The sequence below is a fragment of the Somniosus microcephalus genome, chromosome 33, assembly GCF_052327205.1.
Source record: "Somniosus microcephalus isolate GS21.2 chromosome 33, FLI_Smic_1.0, whole genome shotgun sequence".
Classification (NCBI taxonomy): Eukaryota; Metazoa; Chordata; class Chondrichthyes; order Squaliformes; family Somniosidae; genus Somniosus; species Somniosus microcephalus.
In genome coordinates, this window is record NC_141019.1 from 12,966,550 (window position 1) to 12,989,126 (window position 22,577).

At 48.4% G+C, this 22,577-nt stretch overlaps 1 protein-coding gene across 2 annotated transcripts in view; it reads left to right on the forward strand.

Annotated features, from left to right (window-relative positions):
- LOC147096967 (sterol O-acyltransferase 2-like) overlaps positions 1-22,577 on the forward strand; it is a 243,951-nt gene that overhangs the window by 32,640 nt on the left and 188,734 nt on the right. For both annotated transcript variants that reach the window (XM_085972667.1, XM_085972665.1), the window contains 3 exons: positions 2,989-3,047; positions 14,998-15,134; positions 17,164-17,223. In XM_085972667.1, the coding sequence (XP_085828793.1) occupies positions 2,989-3,047; positions 14,998-15,134; positions 17,164-17,223 (256 nt within the window). The remainder of the gene's footprint in view (positions 1-2,988; positions 3,048-14,997; positions 15,135-17,163; positions 17,224-22,577) is intronic.

A 22,577-nucleotide genomic window follows, 5' to 3' on the forward strand; every position in this document is an offset into this window, starting at 1 on the left:
CTACGGTCACCGGAGCTCAGTGCACACAAATTGGGTGTGAGTTCTGGCAAATGTTATCGTTGTGGAAAGACAACGCATGATCAGAACCAGTGTTGGTTTAAAAACCAAGAATGTAGAACTTGTGGTAGGCTTGGACATATAGCTAGAGTATGCAGGTCAGGGAAGAAGACCAGCAACAAGAAGTCACCGCAAGGAAAATACGCAAAGGTACACAAGGTGACCGAACAGGAGTCCGATTCAGATGCTAGCAGTAATGAACTGGCTAGCTTAAGAGTACTCAACGCTGGTAAGGGTGCAGACCTCCAGACAATTTGGGTCACTCTTCAGATAGAAGGAGTCCAAGTAAAACTGGAATTGGACACTGGATCGGCATTGACGGTCATAAATAAGAAAGATTACGGAAAGTTATTCCAACATATTCCCCTACAGGATACGGGGATTATATTGAAAACATACACGGGGCAAAGAGTGTACCCCATCGGGAAAATAGAGGTTGCAGTGGTCCACAAGGGCGAAGACAGTCAAATAATGGACTTATATGTGATATCTGAAGGAGGTTCTCCACTACTAGGACGGGAGTGGATTCGGAAAATGAATATGGACTGGCATTTCCTACAAACAATAACGAGTGAGAACTCGGTGAAGATAGTCGGCCCAGACTCTGGAACGGATGATGGTAAGCCCAACTCAGGTGCAAAAGACAAAGTTTCAGCACAGAATTCCACTGAGCAACAACAACATAGTTTAACTGTGGATTCTGAGTCTGGCAAGTCTACTGATGTGCCCATTTCTGAGGGACACCGGGCTCGAACTCAACTCCATTTCAAACTACAACAGCAATTAGAACAAATGCTTCGCCGTTTTGAGCAAGAGTTGAATGCAACGAAAGAGTTCTTTGATATAGAGTTGGAGAATCTGGAAAGACAACAGAAGCAGCTGATGGAGAAAATGGAGCAGGAGCACACAAAACGTCTGATGTCAGAGGAGTTAACGGTCAGCCAACTCCTGCATATGCTGAAGGACAGGACTCTGAAATGGGAAAAACTTGAACACGAACTTCAATATTCAAACGAAAGGGGTTCGGAGCTCTCAAAGGTTATTGGAAGAGCTGAGGTGGCAACACAGACTGAGATGACTGCAACAGAGCAGCCCTTGGATGCCAAAAGTACGCTGACTCACGTCAACGTAGAACAACAGACCGCTGAAACAGCTGCTCCGGTAGAGGGATTGAATAGTCCGATCAATCAATCTCCAAAAGAAGTTGAAGTAGTAAAATCTCAAATGAGGTCATTAGTAAACGACTTGCTGAAAGCCCAGAAAAAGCTGGATGAAGAGGTACGCATGAAGAAGTCTCTTCAGGAAAGATGTCTGGACTTGGAACAAAAGCTGGCTAACGCCCAGCTGGGTATGGAGGAAATAGAAGACCCTCTCGCTGGCCTAGATCAGGACGACACCGAATATTACTATGTCCTGTCCTGCCCAACTTGTAACTTCGACTCCCACCATACAGAAATCATGGAGGAGCACCGAAAGTCTACGGAACATCGGGAGAAGGTGGCTCTACTACGGAAAAAGGAGGGAGAGAAGGAGGAACTGCGCATGCAGCTGGCAGCTGACAGTGGAGCCCAGAGAGTCTCCAAGAAGCAGAAAAGGAAAAGTCGAAACAGAAGATGACCCATCTGAACCATTATTACCTCTACCAGATCACACACGTGGTCCCTCCGAACGGAGCCAATTCAGTTCGGAAGTTCAAACTGTTAAATCCATGGAAGGACTATTGAATGAGTCACTCCAGCAACGTGAACCGACTCCACCACAGAGATTGAATCTGTGAACTGTTTTCCGCAGAGACTGAATCTGTGATCTGTTTTGACATGAAGTTATCTATGTATCTATGTTATTCTGTTATGTAAACCTGAAGTTATATATGTATATATGTTATTACGTTATGTTAAATGGGGAGATGACTGTAAAGCTAGGAAGGGAGGAATGTTGTGTATGTAATATGTGTGCTACTTTGAACCTATGGACAGGACTGCACTACTTGTTGGGCGTAGTGATACGCAGTACCACTCCTGGCCATAGGGGTATAAATAGTGCTGTGGGTACTGATCTCCCCTCAGTTCCCGCCTGTGGGCATGAAGTAAAGACCTACGTATAGTCCCTACCTCCAACCAGTAAAGACCTGTTTTATTGTTACTGATTAAGTCTGAGTATTAATTACTTGAACAACTCACAGATTTAACAACCACCACCTCCAAGTTCCCCTCCCAAGTCAAACACCATTGCAATCGCCCCCTATCCCAATCAACACCCCTCTCAATGTCGCCCCTCTCCCTGTCTTCCCCTTCTCCCGTGCGACCCCCATCCCGGCCTCCTTTAAGGGCTTACCTGAGGGCCAGCGTTGGTGTCGCAGCGACCCGATCGTCGAAGCCCCTTCTCCAGCGAGCCTCCTGGGGACGCACAGTAGGCGTCTGCAGCTCGCCCGCTCGATGATAATAAGGTGCACCTCGGGCCTATCCAATCAGGGGCAGCGATTGTTCAGCCGTTTTCAGGCACAAGCTAATTTTTCCCTCTGTGCCATAAAGAAAGGAGAATTCACATGGTGACACATGATAAGATCCGATAGCTGGTGTACAGGGTAAGGATTCTCTGTTATGATCTCTGGGTTCTACTATTGTTTATTAAGATACTGGATGGAATAGTGTGCACTCCAGATTGTAGAGGAGGTGAAGTCCTCTTACTGGAAAGGCCATTGATGCTGAGCCTGATGAATATCTCGCATAAAAACTGCAAAACATGACAGGACCCTTATAGAGGGAGGAGCCTTTCGTCCCGTTAGTCCGGGCTGAGTCTGATCTAAGACCCTCGAGATGAAAGGACCATGTCTAAACCCCTGCGAGTCGTAACCTAAGAGAGACTTTTCTCTATTAAGTCACTAGAACACGAGAGCAGGCTGGAGAGTAACCATTTTTCCTTTCCTTAAAGGTTCAGCAAACTATGGCAATGACTTTGATCATCTAATTACCTGGAAGAGACACATCGAGGTAGGAGATGTGACTTGTCTGAATCACAAGACTATCGTTACGGCTTTTTCTTATAGTTGTATTAAAAGGTTTGAGGGCTTCACGATACAAGTTGTAACATCCAGCCTTGCTGCGACACCTTGAGCTGGTAGCCACTGCTAATTGCAAGGATACAATTGTTGCTTTAAGGTTACCAATTTTCCACCAGTATTAGTGGGTCAGAAATTGCTGCAGTGGTGAGTTTGGCGAACGACATTAATTGGACTTTTACGCTCACCATTGACATCGCAATATATTTGCGCCGCAAATTGCTGGAAATGCGAATTGATAATGGCGCGTCCGGGACCTTGGTGAACATTGTGCCCAATGGTCTATTTCCTCGACCAATGAAATTTCACGATAGAGAAAGCAACAGAGCGAACAATGGAGAAGGAAATCGGGTGAACTAGAGTTAAGTTAGAGATAGGAAGAGAAATAAGGAGAGGGAAAGAAAGAGAGTGGATTAAGAAAGAGAGAAAAGGGAAAAGGAAAAGTGAGAAAAAATTAAAACGAGCAGGCAGTGGAAGAGGACACTGTAACCCAGTTGTGTTTGGGGATTGCTGTATTGGTCCTTGAGAAGTTGATGAGTGAATGACAGGGTACGTGTGTGAAATGTACAAACATTCTTGACCCATGAAGTATGGAACCAGCAGAACAGTGGAAAACCCAGTGGTACATCATTGCATAGGAACATAGGAATTTTTGGACGAAAAAAGACTATGGTCCATCTAGTTCGTCTTCTGCCATCCTGGTAGTCACATGACACAATGATTATGGAGTTGTTGACTAATCACAGCGATCAATCTCTGTCAATGAGTCTACAGCAGACCCAGACACCAGGTGAGGAAAAGCTCAGCGCTGGAGAGCTTTGGGAACCACAGGTCCAAAGTCACCTGTTATTCCTGAGCATGTCTCGAATTACTCATACTGGGTCCCAAAACATTTTCTGAAAGAAATCTGTCTAATTTGCATCTGAATAAGTGACCCTCTTCTGAGGGTCGAAACAGCTTTGCGTCCTGAAAATTGTTGCCTCTGAAACTGTGGATGGCAAGGCTGGCACAAAAAGATTGTTGCACCAGATAAATAGTTTAAAAAACCTCTAGGAACAATTCAGTGACTCCACAGATTCATTGTTCCCTTTCTGGGCCTCTGAGTGACCATGTCAGGACCATAAATCACGCCATTAGCAGGGTCCTCTATGACACTAAGTACCAGCCCTCAATGGCTGTGGCGGGAATAATTTGTAATAACGCCGTAAATCCAGCAATATTGCGATTGCCATTCAGTTTGACAGGGAGCCTCACAGCGAGAAAGGACTTTTATCGGCTTTGACGAGACTAATGGCGGAGCAGCGCAAATCGTGCAGCAGTTGGCGGTGAATCGGAACTCATGGTGTATCTCTTTTTACTCCATAAATTGCTGGAATTTTTATGAATTACTAATGCGAGCTCCGTTAATGCATCATTTGTAATCCCAGCAATTTCTGGCCCCTTGTTTCTGCCAGTTCCCCTTACTGTTATTTCCATCCTTTCAATAGCTTTTGGTCATGCGTTACCTGTACATTACCGCTCACCAGCCCAGCTTCACAAGTTGTGAAATTGTCTCCGTCTCATGCCCCTCTTTCACTCACAGCTATCTGTCTGTGATACCAAGAATGTCAAGGTTTCCATCACCTCCAATGAACCTTCTTGAACCTTTTAGAGAAGAAGGGTTAAATTGCGACGTGTTTGCAGACTGCACTGTGGGTCAAGGCCTGCGTCAAGGACAGATGGAATCCAGAGGCCTCATAAAGATAGATAACTTGCTTATCAGCCCTCGAAACGCAAGGTCATGTTTGGAATCCAGGTAAAGATTTATGATCCCTTACTGCACGAGTTTCCTCATCTCAGTGCTCCCCTCTGCAGAGTGTGCTGGCCAATTACAGCCACTCGCTGGGTGATGGGGGGCAACCAATCAAAGATTGACAGCCCTGCATCATGCAGCCAGGAACACTCTAGGGCGCAAATCAAAGGAAATATGTCACTTGATGATGTCTTCCCGCCATGTGTGGCTTCTAATGATATGCCTGCCCATATTTATACTGCCGATGCCAGTTCCAATGGAAAATCCCAGAAGTGGCATTGGGTGCTGACAACTGGTGGAAACCTTGGACTAGTCAACCTGGAAAGGAGCATCTGAGAGGTGATGTTATAGAGATATTTAAGATAGTTAAATGAATGGAGAAGGTAAATCCAAAATATTAAATTGTGAGAGTAGCGGGGCAAACTAGTAAAAGGTCAATTTAGGTCTGATATCAGGAAGTTTCTCTACACACAGAGTGACCAACACCTGGATAGAGGAGGGGAGGCAAAAACCTGGAATTATTTAAGAAAGAAAGAAAAGTCTTGCATTTCCATAGCACCTTTCACGACCACCGGACGTCTCAAAGCGCTTTACAGCCAATGAAGTACTTTTTGAAGTGTAGTCACTGTTGTAATGTGGGAAACGCGGCAGCCAATTTGCGCACAGCAAGCTCCCACAAACAGCAATGAGATAATGACCAGATCATCTGATTTAGTGATGTTGATTGAGGGATAAATATTGGCCCCAGGACACCCGGGGAGAACTCCCCTGCTCTTCTTCAAAATATTGCCTTGGGATCTTTTACATCTGCCTGAGAGAGCAGACGGGGCTTCGGTTTAATGTCTCAACCGAAAAGCGGCACCTCCGACAGTGCAGCACTCCCTCAGCACTGCACCAGAGTGTCGGCCTGGATTGTGTGCTCCAGTCTCTGGAGTGGGACTCGAACCCACAACCTTCTGACTCAGAGGCGAGAGAGTACTACCCACTGAGCCACGGCTGAAACAATTGGATGTTGCAGTGAGGGAAATGTCGGGTCATTCAGGATGGATGTACTAGCAATGGCCTTCATCTGAAAATATCTTGTGATCTGGGCTCCAAAAATCTGCGGGATTGTCGCAAACTCCCAGTGTAACTTCAGCAGGAGACTGGGGAAACCCCCAGAGTAACAGTGTACACTGTGTTGGTGTGTGCTGTCAGTCAGCTACCACTGATCAATATGAAAACTGGAGATGGTTTATTTGGAGGCAGGAGGAGGTGCGAAGGAAGGGAAAGACCATCTTAAAAACAAGCAGGGCAAAAAGGGAGAGACAAGACAATCTTTTTTTTTGACTGGAAAGGTTTCCTCAGCTAGTCTGTCCGGTCCCACAAACAAGCCCCTCAATCGTGCGCTCCCTCAAATACCTATCAGCGTTCTATTTATTCATTTCACAATCACATGTTGCGTTGTTGCTCTCAGTATGTTGCAAGTCACAGAGAGTTGTAAATACCATGTGTGAAGATTTCAGCTTTATCTTTGAACGTAGCACGGACTCTCAACCATTTCGATCTCTTTTTATCTTCCACTTCCCACAATCATTGGCTGTAAGCAGAAATGAGTTCGTTCAGCTCTCATTTTGGGATTCATAATGTTTAATAAATCTAATTCCAAATTTCTCTCTCGTGGCCTGAAGGCACTGGCTCATGTCCGGGACTAGGACCTCCTCTCCATCCACCCCATCTTATAATCACTCTCTTATCAAACGTGGCTCCACCGAATGCTTCCTGCTTTATCCAGTATTCCCTTCCAGCCTTTTCAACCTTGACCCGCACTCTGAACATTGTCCCTTTCAACTTTCTTTGTCATAATAAAGCAAACTGCAGCATTCAGCAGTTACCATTCGTCACGTCTGAACCTTTGCACACATACACAAATATACACACACACACACACACAAATATATGCACACACACACAAATATACACCCACACACAAATATACACATACACAAATATACACACACACACAAATATACACACACACACACAAATATACACACACATACACAAATATACACACACACACACAAATACACACACACACACAAATATACACATACACACACACACACAAATATATGCACACACACAAATATACACACACACACAAATATACACACAGGCACAAATATACACACACACAAATATACACACACACACACAAATATACACACACACACAAATATACACACACACACAAATATACACACACACACACAAATACACACACACAAATATACACACACACACAAATATACACACACACACAAATATACACACACACACACACACACAAATACACACACACAAATATACACACACACACAAATATACACACACACACAAATATACACACACACACAAATATACGCACACACACACAACTATACACACACACACAAATATACACACACACAAATATACACACACACAAATATACACACACACACAAATATACGCACACACACAAATATACACACACACACACAAATATACGCACACACAAATATACACACACACACAAATATACGCACACACAAATATACACACACACACACAAATATACGCACACACACACAAATACACACACAAATATACACACACACACAAATATACACACACACACAAATATACACACACACAAATATATGCACACACACACACAAATATACACACAGACACAAATACACACACACACACAAATATACACACACACACAAATATACACACACACACACACACACACACAAATATACGCACACACACACAAATATACGCACACACACAAATATACACATACACAAATATACACACACACAAATATACGCACACACAAATATACACACACACAAAAATACACACACACACAAATATACACACACAAATATACACACACACACAAATATACACACACACACACAAATATATGCACACACAAATATACACACACACAAATATACACACACACAAATATACACACACACAAATATACACACACACAAATATACGCACACACACAAATATACGCACACACACAAATATACGCACACACACACAAATATACGCACACACACATATATATATATAATATCTACACACACACACATATACACACACACACATATACACACACATATATATAGGCCTCCTGTGACTAGATTGCCCGTGACTAGGCCTCCTGTGACTAGATTGCCTGTGACTAGGCCTCCTGTGACTAGATTGCCCGTGATTAGGCCGCCTGTGACTAGATTGCCTGTGACTAGGCCTCCTGTGACTAGAACGGTACAACAGGTGTTTACTCAACGTGGCTCACACTGCAACCGATCTGTACACATTACTACTCAGTGCTATATACAGGTGTGGTCACTGCCGGTACTGCAGTATACATGAGCTGTAAAAGATAGTTCCCCTTAAAGGTATATACATTACAATTCCTCCCCTTTTAGATTAACAGTACCATAACACTCATTTAACAATTAAATATCAAACGAATTACAATTAACACTTTTAACATGCAACATTAGCTGAAAATAGTCTATTTATATATTCAGTCTTTGGGGAGGCTTCCTGATCCTTTCTGGATAGCGCCTTTCCCGAGTGTCTTGCTCTTGGTGCGGAGGCGATTCTGGCCCCCTGTCGTCGGTTGGTTCATCAGCTTCCGATGCTACTGTTTCTGGGGTAGATGCGACCTGTACGTCGGGTTCATCACCAGGTACGTATGGGCGAGGCATGGAGTTGACTTGTTCCTGTGACTCTAGGATCTGGTCAGCATGGCGTCTCACGATGCTCTCCCCAACATCCACTGTGTACATTAGTGGGCCCTGCCGTGTGCATATCGTTCCTGGCTGCCATTTTTCTGTTCGGTAGTCGCGGGCCAAGACTGGTTGCCCTACATTGAAGCTCCTTGTTGGCTTCTCATGGATGTGCTGGAATTGCTTACTCTCAACATCTCTTCGTACGTTTGGTCTGAGCAAATCCAGGCGAGATCTTAACCTTTGGTTAAAGAACATTATGGCTGGGGCCTGGTTGGTGACTGCATGTGTCGCATTCCGGTAGGCGAACAGGAAATTGTCCACCTTGTGCTGCAGCGGAATGTTGTCATTGTACATAACCTTTACTGCCTTCTTAAAGGTTTGTACGAACCTCTCAGCCAATCCATTTGTGGCTGGATGATACGGGGCGGATGTGTAATGCCTTACCCCATTCTTTTTCAAGAACCTCCGGAACTCTTCGGACACAAACTGTGGTCCGTTGTCGGAGCAAATCTGTTCTGGCAAGCCGTTCCTGGCAAAAATGGTCCGTAGGACTGCAATAGTTTTCTCCGTGGTGGTGGAGGACATTTTGATGACCTCAGGCCATTTCGAGTGCGCATCCATGGCTATTAAAAACATTGAGTCCATGAATGGACCAGCAAAATCAATATGCACCCGTTGCCATGGAGATGAGGGCCACTCCCATGGGTGTAGAGGGGCCTGTGGTGGTGCATTTTGGACTTTCTGGCATCCTGAGCAGCTCTTGGTCAGGTCCTCGATTTGTTTATCGATTCCCGGCCACCACACATAAGCCCTGGCTAGGCTTTTCATTTTTACCCCTCCCAGATGACCCTCATGAAGCTCATTGAGCACTCTATCCCTTAACTTGGGTGGAATTACCACGCGGGATCCACACATCAAGGTCCCCCGGCACACTGACAGCTGTTCTCTCCTTGTCGAGAATGCCGGCAACAGTGAGTCGCCACGTGCTGGCCATCCCTTCACCGTCAAATCATATACCCGAGACAGTGTCGGGTCATTTCAGGTTTCCTTTTCGATACAAGCGTTAGTTACCGGTAGGTATTCAACTATAGTCGAATGGAATATTTCGACAGGATCCACTGCTGGTGCTTCCTCCGCAGTAGGCAGTGGCAGGCGTGATAGCCCATCAGCATTTCCATGCTGTTTCGTGCCCTTATATTCAATCTCATAGTGGTGCGCCCCTAGAAAAAGTGACCATCTTTGTAGTCGTTGCGCAGTCATCACCGGAACGCCCTTCTTCGGATTAAAAATGGAGACAAGAGGCTGGTGATCAGTCAGCAAGGTGAATTTCTGCCCGTGCAGATAGTGATTGAACTTTTTCACTCCCCACACTAGGCTGAGGGCCTCCCTGTCAATCTGGGCGTAGTTACGCTCGGCTGAGGTTAGTGATCGTGACGCAAAGGCTATTGGCCTCTCTGAGCCGTCCAAGAATTTGTGCGACAGCACCGCTCCAATGCCGTAGGGTGATGCATCACATGCCAACCGGATTGGTAATGCCGGGTTGTAATGGGCCAATACCTCTTTCGATGTGATTAGTGTTTTGCTCTTCTGGAAAGCTCGTCTACATTCGTCACTCCACTTCCATGGCACCCCAGTTTGCAGTAGGGTGTTCAGTGGGTGTAGTATTGTAGACAAATTTGGCAAGAACTTATGGTAGTAGTTTACCAGCCCGAGGAACGACCTCAGTTGTGACACATTTTCCGGTGCTGGAGCCTTGACTACTGCCTCAATCTTCTCTGGGGACTTATGTAACCCCTCTTTATCGATAACGTGGCCACAATACGAGATCTGTTTTCTAAAAAACTCGCATTTGGGGCGGTTAGCTCGGAGCCCATATTCCTGCAATCTAGTGAGCACCTGCTCCAGGTTGGCAAGGTGATCACTGTCATTTTCGCCCGTGACCAGGATGTCGTCCAAATAACACTGGGTCCCTGGGATCCCTTGCAGGACTTGCTCCATTGCCCTCTGCCAAATAGCCGGAGCTGATGCTACCCCGAATACCAGCCGGTTGTATTGGTAGAGACCTTTATGGGTGTTGATTGTGAGGTATTTCTTTGATGCTTCTTCTACCTCCATTTGCAGATACGCCTGGGCCAGATCAATCTTAGTGAAGCGTTTCCCTCCAGATAGCGAGGCGAAAATATCTTCAATCCGCGGAAGTGGATATTGTACGGTGTGAAGGACCGGGTTCACTGTTACCTTAAAGTTCCCACAGATGCGAACCTTCCTTGGTTCCCCAGGCGTGCTGCTCAACGACTTTTTCATCACAGGGACGATGGGTGTAGCCCACTCGCTCCAGTCTACCTTGGACAGTACACCTGAACGTTCCAGACTCTCCAGCTCTGCTTCGACGGCTGGGCGGATCGCATAAGGTACCGGTCTGGCCTTAAAAAATTTTGGGCTTGCGTTTTCTTCAATTTTAATCGTCGCTGTCATGCCTTTTAGTGTTCCGAGTCCTTGCTGGAACACTTCTTTCGCGTCAGTTAGGATCTTTGACTGTCGCCCAGGTGTGACGTCATCATCCTTTTTGTCAGCCACAGTCAGTGCCTGTATGGAATGCCAATCTTGCTGTATCTTCCGGATCCATTCACATCCCAGTAATGGTGGTCCTCCATCTGGCAATACATATAGGTCCATTTTTGGTGTTTCCTTGCCGTTATATATAACGTTCACCCTTATTTTTCCTTTGGGGTAGACCTTTTGTCCCGTGTACGTCTTCAAGACAATCTTTGTATCTCTCAAGGGTATGTGTGAGAATAGCCGCTTGTAGGCCCTTCGGTTTATGACTGTTAGGGCTGATCCTGTGTCCAATTCCATTTTCACTTGGACTCCTGCTATCTTGAGCGTGACCCAGATAGTTTGGTGATCCTCCGTTTTGATCACATTATGTAGTTTCAGACAACCCAGCTCCTTGCTTCCGGAGTCTGTATCACTCTTCTGTTTGTCTGAACTACTCTCCGTCACCTTATGTACCTTCTTGTACTTCTCCTGTGGAGATTTCTTGCTGCTGGTTTTCTTTCCCGACCTGCAGACTCTTGCTATGTGTCCTACTTTTCCACACTGTCTGCACACTTTGTCCTTGAACCAGCAATCATTATGGTCGTGTGTTGTTCTGCCGCAGCGATAGCACTTCACTGTTCCGTATGACATTTCATTTGTGCCATATTCTTGCGGTCTCCGTTGTAGCTCTGCAGCGCCCCGTGCTGCTGCTTCGTGTGATACTGCAATGCTGAAAGCCTTGTCCAGCATAAGATCCTTTTCTGATAGAAGCCGTTTCTGGGTTCCTTCACTTTGAAGCCCACACACAAACCTGTCCCTTAAAGTATCTGCTAGTCCCGTTCCAAACTGGCAGTGTTTCGATAGCTTGCGCAGTTCCGTTAAATACTCAGCATTACTTTCATCTTTATGCTGGTTCCTGTTGTGAAACTTAAATCTTTCTGCTATCAGCAGCGGTGTGGGGTTTAAGTGGTCCTGTAGGATTGACACTATGTTTCAAAATCCTTTTCTACTGGCTTCTCTGGGGTTACTAGGTTTCATAGTAAGCCATACGTTTTTGCACCCATTGAATTCAACAATACCAGCGCTTTCTTGTCATCTGGCACTTCATTCGCCTTGCAGTATACTTCTATGCGTTCGACATATGTCGTCCAATCTTCGACTTCATTGTCGAACGCTGTGATACTGCCACTCTTCGGCATTTTTGGGTGTGGTTAGACTGGCTTAAAATGGCGTCTCCCGCGCTTTCCTTTCTTCCCCGCTGCGGCTTAAAATGGCGTCTCCCGCGCTTTCCTTTCTTCCCCACTGCGGCTTAAAATGGCGTCTCCCGCGCTGCTGCCAACGCCACTCTCGGCGGTCCTCATGGCAAATGGCAGCGCCTCACGTTTTCCTGCGCGCCTCTCTCCCCCGTTGACGCTGCTCGGCCCTTGAACACCGGCTGCGCTCTGCTCTCTCTCGTCTCCCTCCCCTGTTGACGCTGCTCGGCCCTTGAACACCGGCTGCGCTCTGCTCTCTCTCGTCTCTCTCCCCCGTTGACGCTGCTCGGCCCTTGAACACCGGCTGCGCTCTGCTCTCTCTCGCCTTTCTCCCCCGTTGACGCCGCTCGGTCCTGAACACCGGCTGCGCCCTGTGCGCTCTGCCCTCTCTCTCTCCCCCGTCGACGCTGCTCGGCCTTTTTCTGTGCCGCTCGGTCAGGCTCTAGCCCGTCGCTGTCCGGGAAGGGTCTGCGCAGTACCTGTTGCCAGCCCATTTCGCTGGACCACCGTGACTGGAAAGCCAAGCGTGGCTCTCGACAGCCTCCCCTGCGATGCTCAAATCTCCGCTGGTTGACTGGGCGGTTGCCCATGGTCGACGCCCGTGCTTCTGGACTTGACCTTCTTCCACTGTTCTCCAGGAGCGAATCCCTGGGAGGTGATGCAGAGTTGCAGGTAGGTTCGAATCTGCTCGTTGCCAATGTTATGTCCGTGTATCTTAATGTTGTGTCCTTCAATAATCAGACAACAGACTGCAGGGAACGATTCAACAGGTGTTTACTGAATGAGGGTTACTCTAGAACTAACTGTACAGATCACTACTCAGGGTTTATATACAGGTGTGGTCACTGCCGGTACTACAGTATACAGGAGCTGTAAAAAGTAGTTCTCTCCCTTAAGGTGTATATACATTACATACATTACAGTTATCACTCTTTTGTTCGTCTGAACTATTCTCCGTCATCTTATGTACCTTCTTGTACTTTCCTTTGGTAGGTTTCTTATTGCTGGTTTTCTTTCCCGACCTGCAGACTCGTGCTATGTGTCCTACTTTTCCACACTGTCTGCACACTTTGTCTTTGAACCAGCAATCATTCTGGTCGTGTGTTGTTCTGCCGCAGTGATAGCACTTCTCTGTTCCATATGACATTTCGTTTGTGCCATATTCTTGCGGTCTCTGTTGTATCTCTGCAGCGCCCTGTGCTGCTGCTTCATATGATACCGCAATGCTGAAAGCCTTTTCCAGCGTAAGGTCCTTTTCAGATAAAAGCCGTTTCTGGGTTCCTTCACTTTGAAGCCCACACACAAACTTGTCCCTTAAGGTATCTGCCAGTCCCGCTCCAAACTGGCAGTGTTTCGATAGTTTGCGCAATTCTGTTAAATAATCAGCATTGCTTTCATCCTTATGCTGGTTCCGTTTGTGAAACTTGAATCTTTCTGCTATCAGCAGCGGTGTGGGGTTTAAATGTTCCTTTAGTATCGTTACTATGTCTTCAAAACTCTTTTCCATTGGCTTCGTTGGGGTTACTAGATTTCGTAATAAACCATACGTCTTTGCACCCATTAAATTTAACAATACCGACGCTTTCTTGTCATCTGACACCTCATTTGCCTTGCAGTATACCTCTATTCGTTCGACATATGTAGTCCAATCTTCGACTTCATTGTCAAATGCGGTGATACTGCCACTCTTTGGCATTTTGGGTGTGGTTTAAAATGGCGTCTCCCAATGGCTTAAAATGGCGTCTCCCGCGCTTTCCTCCCGCCCCCGCTGCTGCCAACGCCGCTCCCGGCGGTTCTCGTGGCAATGGCGGCGCCCTGTAGGTTTCGCGCGCTTCTCCTGCGCTGCTGCCAACGCTGCTCTCGGCGGTCCTCGTCGCCAATGTTGTGTCCGTGTATAATAAGACACAGACTGCAGAGAACGGTACAACAGGTGTTTACTCAACGTGGCTCACACTGGAACTGATCTGTACAGGTTACTACTCAGTGCTATATACAGGTGTGGTCACTGCCGGTACTGCAGTATACATGAGCTGTAAAAGATAGTTCCCCTCAAAGGTATATACATTACACCTGTGACTAGGCCTCCTGTGACTAGATTACCCGTGACTAGGCCTCCTGTGACTAGGCCTCCCATGACTAGGCCTCCTGTGACTAGGTTGCCCATGACTAGGCCACCTGTGACTAGATTGCCTATGACTAGGCCTCCTAGAAACATAGAAACATAGAAGATAGGAGCAGGAGTAGGCCATTCGGCCCCTCGAGCCTGCTCCACCATTTAATGAGATCATGGCTGATCATCCAAATTCAGTACCCTGTCCCTGCTTTCTCCCCATACCCCTTGATCCCTTTAGCCTTAAGAAATATATCCAACTCCTTCTTGAATATATTTAATGAATTGGCCTCTGCTGCCTCCTGTCGCCTGTGACTAGGTTTCCCGTGATTAGATTGTATTTGATTGATGAAGTTGAGATCATATAATGACAAACACTTTTTTTGTCTCTGACCCAGGTTATGAAAGTAGAATTGTTGGACCAGTTCAGAGGTCAGCTGAGCGAGCTGCTAGACAAAGCTATAGAGGAATCCATTGAGTCCTACTCACAGTATAAGCAAGTGACAAAGTCCGAGGAGTCAGGACACAGAAACAGGTACCGAGAGCTCTATGCAGAGAGCTTTGTCTCTTCGTAAAGTTAGTGAGAGGGTGTCATTGCTGGAGGGCAACCGATCTGACAACTCAGGATACGACTGCAGCCAGTTAATGTGCACACCGCTGGAAAAGATTCTTGGGCCAGAAATTCCTGGTGCCTGGCTCTGCCACCAGGTGTGTGGTGGGGCGGATCATCCAGCCGCCAGTCTGCTCTGGCCTTGACCCTGTCACAAATCCCAGGGACATGGCCATTTGCATAAAGGGCACAGGCACCCGCACCATTAACAGCACTCCCTGGTCGGGGGCAGGATTTTCAGAGCGGCGTTCCGTCACTCCCTCTGGCTCAGATCAGCGAATGCAGCACAGAGCAGGATCAAAACTAGCTTGGTCTGTATGGGTCAGTTACTCACCGACACACTGCGAATCCATCTTCTCCTTTCTGTCCCTCTTTCTGTCCCTCTCTTTCTTTCTTTGTCTGTCTGTGTGTCTGTGTTTGTGTGTCCATATCTCTTTGGATGCCTTACTCTCTCTGTATCCTACTATCCTTGTACATGTCTCTCTGTCTCTCTCTGTCTCTTTCTCTGTCTCTCTCTCTCGCTCACTCTGTCTCTCTCTGTATGTCTGTCTCACTCTCTCTGGCTCTCTCTCTGTCTCACTCTCTCTGTCTCTCTCTGTCTCACTCTCTCTGTCTCTCTCTCTCTCACTCTCTCTGTCTCACTCTCTCTGTCTGTCTCTCTCTCTATCGCTCGCTCTGTCTGTCTCACTCTCTGTCTCTGTCTCTCTCACTCTCTCTGTCTCTCTTTCTGTCTCTCTCCCTCTCACTCTCTCTGTCTCACTCTCTCTGTCTGTCTCTCTCTCTATCGCTCGCTCTGTCTGTCTGTCTCACTCTGTTTCTCTTTCTCTGTCTATCTGTCTCGCTGTCTCTCTGTCTCTGTCTCTCACTTTCTCTGTCACTCTCAGTCTATCTGTCTCTCTTTGTCTATCTGTCTCTCTGTCTTTCTCTCATATTTCCCCCTCCCTTTTGCCATGCACCTCTCTTTTTCTAGGAACATAGGAACAGGAGGAGGCCATTCAGCCCCTCGAGCCTGTTCCACCATTCAATGAGATCATGCCTGATCTGTGATCTAACTCCATATTCCTGCCTTTGCCCCATATCCCTTAATACCTTTGGTTAACAAAAACCTATCAATCTCTGATTTAAAATGAACAATTGACCCCCGAGCATCAATTGCCGTTTGCGGAAGAGAGTTCCAAACTTCTACCACCCTTTGTGTGTAGAAGTGTTTCCTAATTTCACTCCTGAAAGGTCTGGCTCTAATTTTTAGACTCTGCCCCCTAGTCCTAGACTCCCCAACCAGCGGAAATAGTTTCTCTCTATCTACCCTATCGGTTCCTGTTAATATCCTGAAAACTCCGATCAGATCACCCCTTAACCTTCTCAATTCCAGGGAATACAACCCTAATTTGTGTAATCTCTCCTCATAATTTAACCCTTGGAGTCCGGGTATCATTCTGGTAAACCTACGCTGCACTCCCTCCAAGGCCAATATAACCTTCCTAAGGTGTGGTGCCCAGAACTGCTCCCAGTGCTCCAGGTGTGGTCTAACCAGGGCTTTGTACAGCTACAGCATAACTTCTACCCCCTTGTATTCTAGTCCTCTAGATATCCCATTAGCCTTTTAAACTATTTTCTGTACCTGTTCATGACATTTTAATGATCTATGTACATGGACCCCCACAAGTCTGTCTCTGTTCATACCTCTCTCTCATATGTCTCTCCACTCTCTCCCTTTCTCTCTGCATGCCTGTCGCTCTCCATCTCTCTCATATTCCCCTCTCCTTTTCTTCTTCTCTCTTGTATTTCCCCTTCCTCACTCTCTCCATCTCTCATAGTCCTCTACTCACTCACCCTCTCTTTCTTTCTCTCTCTCTCTCACTCTCTCTCTCCATCAATGTCATGTGCAGAGTTGCATTGTTGAATATTGTTGATGAGGTGGGTGTACTTTTAATAACTTCATCTTTGTCCCAAGGGGTGAGAAATTTGCAACAGAGAAAGGAAAGGTCTTTGTGACTCGACGTTCGATGCTTGAGTAAGTACTAAAGGTGTAACTGTGAGGAGTGTGACTGTGAGGAGTGTGACTGTGAGGAGTGTGACTGTGAGGAGTGTCACTGTGAGGAGTGTGACTGTGAGCAGTGTGACTGTGAGGAGTGTCACTGTGAGGAGTGTGACTGTGAGCAGTGTGACTGTGAGGAGTGTGACTGTGAAGAGTGTGACTGTGAGCAGTGTCAGTGTGAGGAATGTCTGTGTGAGGAGTGTGACTGAGGAGTGTGACTGAGGAGTGTGACTGTGAGGAGTGTGACTGTGAGGAGTGTCAGTGTGAGGAGTGTCTGTGTGAGGAGTGTGACTGTGAGGAGTGTGACTGTGAGGAGTGTCAGTGTGAGGAGTGTGACTGTGAGGAGTGTCAGTGTGAGGAGTGTCAGTGTGAGCAGTGTGACTGTGAGGAGTGTGACTGTGAGCAGTGTCAGTGTGAGCAGTGTGACTGTGAGGAGTGTGACTGTGAGGAGTGTCAGTGTGAGGAGTGTCTGTGTGAGGAGTGTGACTGAGGAGTGTGACTGTGAGCAGTGTGACTGTGAGCAGTGTCAGTGTGAGGAGTGTCAGTGTGAGGAGTGTGACTGTGAGGAGTGTGACTGTGAGCAGTGTGACTGTGAGGAGTGTGACTGTGAGGAGTGTCAGTGTGAGCAGTGTGACTGTGAGGAGTGTGACTGTGAGCAGTGTCAGTGTGAGCAGTGTGACTGTGAGGAGTGTCTGTGTGAGGAGTGTGACTGTGAGGAGTGTGACTGTGAGGAGTGTCTGTGTGAGCAGTGTGACTGTGAGCAGTGTGACTGTGAGGAGTGTGACTGTGAGCAGTGTCAGTGTGAGGAGTGTCAGTGTGAGGAGTGTGACTGTGAGGAGTGTGACTGTGAGGAGTGTCTGTGTGAGCAGTGTGACTGTGAGGAGTGTGACTGTGAGGAGTGTGACTGTGAGGAGTGTGACTGTGAGCAGTGTCTGTGTGAGCAGTGTGACTGTGAGGAGTGTGACTGTGAGGAGTGTCACTGTGAGGAGTGTCAGTGTGAGGAGTGTGACTGTGAGGAGTGTGACTGTGAGGAGTGTGACTGTGAGCAGTGTCTGTGTGAGGAGTGTGACTGTGAGGAGTGTGACTGTGAGGAGTGTCAGTGTGAGCAGTGTGACTGTGAGGAGTGTGACTGTGAGGAGTGTCAGTGTGAGGAGTGTCTGTGTGAGGAGTGTGACTGAGGAGTGTGACTGTGAGGAGTGTGACTGTGAGCAGTGTGACTGTGAGCAGTGTCAGTGTGAGGAGTGTCAGTGTGAGGAGTGTGACTGTGAGGAGTGTGACTGTGAGCAGTGTGACTGTGAGGAGTGTGACTGTGAGGAGTGTCAGTGTGAGCAGTGTGACTGTGAGGAGTGTGACTGTGAGCAGTGTCAGTGTGAGCAGTGTGACTGTGAGGAGTGTCTGTGTGAGGAGTGTGACTGTGAGGAGTGTGACTGTGAGGAGTGTCTGTGTGAGCAGTGTGACTGTGAGCAGTGTGACTGTGAGGAGTGTGACTGTGAGGAGTGTGACTGTGAGCAGTGTGACTGTGAGCAGTGTCAGTGTGAGGAGTGTCAGTGTGAGGAGTGTGACTGTGAGGAGTGTGACTGTGAGGAGTGTGACTGTGAGGAGTGTCTGTGTGAGCAGTGTGACTGTGAGCAGTGTGACTGTGAGGAGTGTGACTGTGAGGAGTGTGACTGTGAGCAGTGTGACTGTGAGCAGTGTCAGTGTGAGGAGTGTCAGTGTGAGGAGTGTGACTGTGAGGAGTGTGACTGTGAGGAGTGTGACTGTGAGCAGTGTCTGTGTGAGCAGTGTGACTGTGAGGAGTGTGACTGTGAGGAGTGTCACTGTGAGGAGTGTCAGTGTGAGGAGTGTGACTGTGAGGAGTGTGACTGTGAGCAGTGTCTGTGTGAGGAGTGTGACTGTGAGGAGTGTCACTGTGAGGAGTGTCAGTATGAGGAGTGTGACTGTGAGGAGTGTGACTGTGAGCAGTGTCTGTGTGAGGAGTGTGACTGTGAGGAGTGTGACTGTGAGGAGTGTCAGTGTGAGGAGTGTGACTGTGAGGAGTGTGACTTAAAAAAAAAAATTATTCATTGATGGGATGTGGGCGTCGCTGGCTAGGCCTGCATTTAGTGACCATCCCTAATTGCCCTTGAGAAGATGGTGGTGAGCCGCCTTCTTGAACCGCTGCAGTCCATATGGTGTAGGTACACCCACAAGGCTGTTAGGAAGGGAGTTCCAGGATTTTGGCCCAGCGACAGTGAAGGAACAGCGATACAGGTCCAAGTCAGGATGGTGTGTGGCTTGGAGGGGAACTTGTAGGTGGTGATGTTCCCATGCGTCTGCTGCCCTTGTCCTTCTAAGTGGTAGAGGTCGCGGGTTTGGAAGGTGCTGTTGAAGGAGCTTTGGCGAGTTGCTGCAGTGCATCTTGTAGATGGTACACACTGCAGCCACAGTGCGCCGGTGGTGGAGGGAGTGAATGTTGAAGGTGGTGGATGGAGTGCCAATCAAGCGGACTGCTTTATCCTGAATGGTGTCGAGCTTCTTGAGTGTTGTTGGAGCTGCACTCATCCAGGCAAGTACAGAGTATTCCATCACACTCCTGACTTGTGCCTTGTAGATGGTGGAAAGGCTTTGGGGAGTCAGGAGGTGAGACACTTGCCGCAGAATTCCCAGCCTCTGGCCTGCTCTTGTAGCCACAGTATTTATATGGCTGGTCCATTTCAGTATCTGATCAATGGTAACCCCCAGGATGTTGATAGTGGGGGATTCAGCGATGGTAATGCCATTGAATGTCAAGGGGAGATGGTTAGAGTCTCTCTTGTTGGAGATGGTCATTGCCTGGCACTTGTGTGGTGCGAATGTTACTTGCCACTTGTCAGCCCAAGTCTGAATGTTGTCCAGGTCTTGCTGCATATGGACACGGACTGCGTCAGTATCTGACGAGTCTCGAATGGTGCTGAACAGTGTGCAATCATCAGCGAACATCCCCACTTCTGACCTTATGATGGAGGGAAGGTCATTGATGAATCAGCTGAAGATGGTTGGGCCGAGGACACTGCCCTGAGGAACACCTGCAGTGATGTCATGTGATTGAGATGAATGACCTCCAACAACCACAGCCAGCTTCCTTTGTGCTAGGTATGATTCCAACCAATGGAGGGTTTTCCCTTTGATTCCCATTGACTTCAGTTTTGCGAGGGCTCCTTCATGCCACACTCGATCAAATGCTGCCTTGATGTCAAGGGCAGCCACTCTCACCTCACCTCTTGAGTTCAGCTCTTTTGTCCATGTTTGGACCGAGGCTGTAATGAGGTCGGGAGCTGAGTGGGGATGTGTCAGTGTGAGGGGTGTCAGTGTGAGGAGTGTCAGTGTGAGGGGTGTCAGTGTGAGGGGTGTCAGTGTGAGGAGTGTCAGTGTGAGGGGTGTCAGTGTGAGGGGTGTCAATGTGAGGAGTGTCAGTGTGAGGGGTGTCCGTGTGAGCAGTGTCTGTGTGAGGAGTGTCAGTGTGAGGAGTGTCAGTGTGAGGGGAGTCAGTGTGAGGAGTGTCAGTGTGAGGAGTGTCAGTGTGAGGGGTGTCAGTGTGAGGGGTGTCAGTGTGAGGAGTGTCAGTGTGAGGGGTGTCAGTGTGAGGGGTGTCAATGTGAGGAGTGTCAGTGTGAGGGGTGTCCGTGTGAGGAGTGTCAGTGTGAGGAGTGTGACTGTGAGGAGTGTCAGTGTGAGGAGTGTCAGTGTGAGGGGTGTCAATGTGAGGAGTGTCAGTGTGAGGGGTGTCAGTGTGAGGAGTGTCAGTGTGAGGAGTGTCAGTGTGAGGAGTGTGACTGTGAGGAGTGTCAGTGTGAGGAGTGTCAGTGTGAGGGGTGTCAGTGTGAGGAGTGTCTGTGTGAGGAGTGTCTGTGTGAGGAGTGTCAGTGTGAGGGGTGTCAGTGTGAGGAGTGTCAGTGTGAGGAGTGTGACTGTGAGGAGTGTGACTGTGAGGAGTGTCGGTGTGAGGAGTGTCGGTGTGAGGGGTGTCGGTGTGAGGGGTGTCAGTGTGAGGAGTGTCTGTGTGAGGAGTGTCTGTGTGAGGAGTGTCAGTGTGAGGGGTGTCAGTGTGAGGAGTGTCAGTGTGAGGGGTGTCAGTGTGAGGAGTGTCAGTGTGAGGAGTGTGACTGTGAGGAGTGTGACTGTGAGGAGTGTCGGTGTGAGGAGTGTCGGTGTGAGGGGTGTCGGTGTGAGGGGTGTCGGTGTGAGGGGTGTCGGTGTGAGGGGTGTCGGTGTGAGGGGTGTCGGTGTGAGGGGTGTCGGTGTGAGGAGTGTCGGTGTGAGGAGTGTCGGTGTGAGGGGTGTCGGTGTGAGGAGTGTCGGTGTGAGGGGTGTCGGTGTGAGGGGTGTCGGTGTGAGGGGTGTCGGTGTGAGGGGTGTCGGTGTGAGGGGAGTCGGCGTGAGGGGTGTCAGCGTGAGGGGTGTCAGTGTGAGGAGTGTCAGTGTGAGGGGTGTCAGTGTGAGGAGTGTCAGTGTGAGGAGTGTCAGTGTGAGGGGTGTCAGTGTGAGGGGTGTCAGTGTGAGGGGTGTCCGTGTGAGGGGTGTCGGTGTGAGGGGTGTCGGTGTGAGGGGTGTCGGTGTGAGGGGTGTCGGTGTGAGGGGTGTCGGTGTGAGGGGTGTCGGTGTGAGGGGTGTCGGTGTGAGGGGTGTCGGTGTGAGGGGTGTCGGTGTGAGGAGTGTCGGTGTGAGGGGTGTCGGTGTGAGGGGTGTCGGTGTGAGGGGTGTCGGTGTGAGGAGTGTCGGTGTGAGGAGTGTCAGTGTCAGGAGTGTGACTGTGAGGGGTGTCAGTGTGAGGAGTGTCAGTGTGAGGAGTGTCCGTGTGAGGGGTGTCAGTGTGAGGAGTGTCAGTGTGAGGAGTGTCAGTGTGAGTAGTGTCTGTGTGAGGAGTGTCAGTGTGAGGAGTGTCAGTGTGAGGAGTGTCAGTGTGAGGAGTGTCAGTGTGAGGAGTGTCAGTGTGAAGAGTGTCAGTGTGAGGAGTGTCAGTGTGAGGAGTGTCAGTGTGAGGAGTGTCAGTGTGAGGGGTGTCAGTGTGAGGAGTGTCCGTGTGAGGGGTGTCAGTGTGAGGAGTGTCAGTGTGAGGAGTGTCAGTGTGAGGAGTGTCTGTGTGAGGAGTGTCAGTGTGAGGAGTGTCAGTGTGAGGGGTGTCAGTGTGAGGGGTGTCAGTGTGAGGGGTGTCAGTGTGAGGAGTGTCAGTGTGAGGGGTGTCAGTGTGAGGAGTGTCAGTGTGAGGAGTGTCAGTGTGAGGAGTGTCAGTGTGAAGGGTGTCAGTGTGAGGAGTGTCAGTGTGAGGAGTGTCAGTGTGAGGAGTGTCAGTGTGAGGGGTGTCAGTGTGAGGG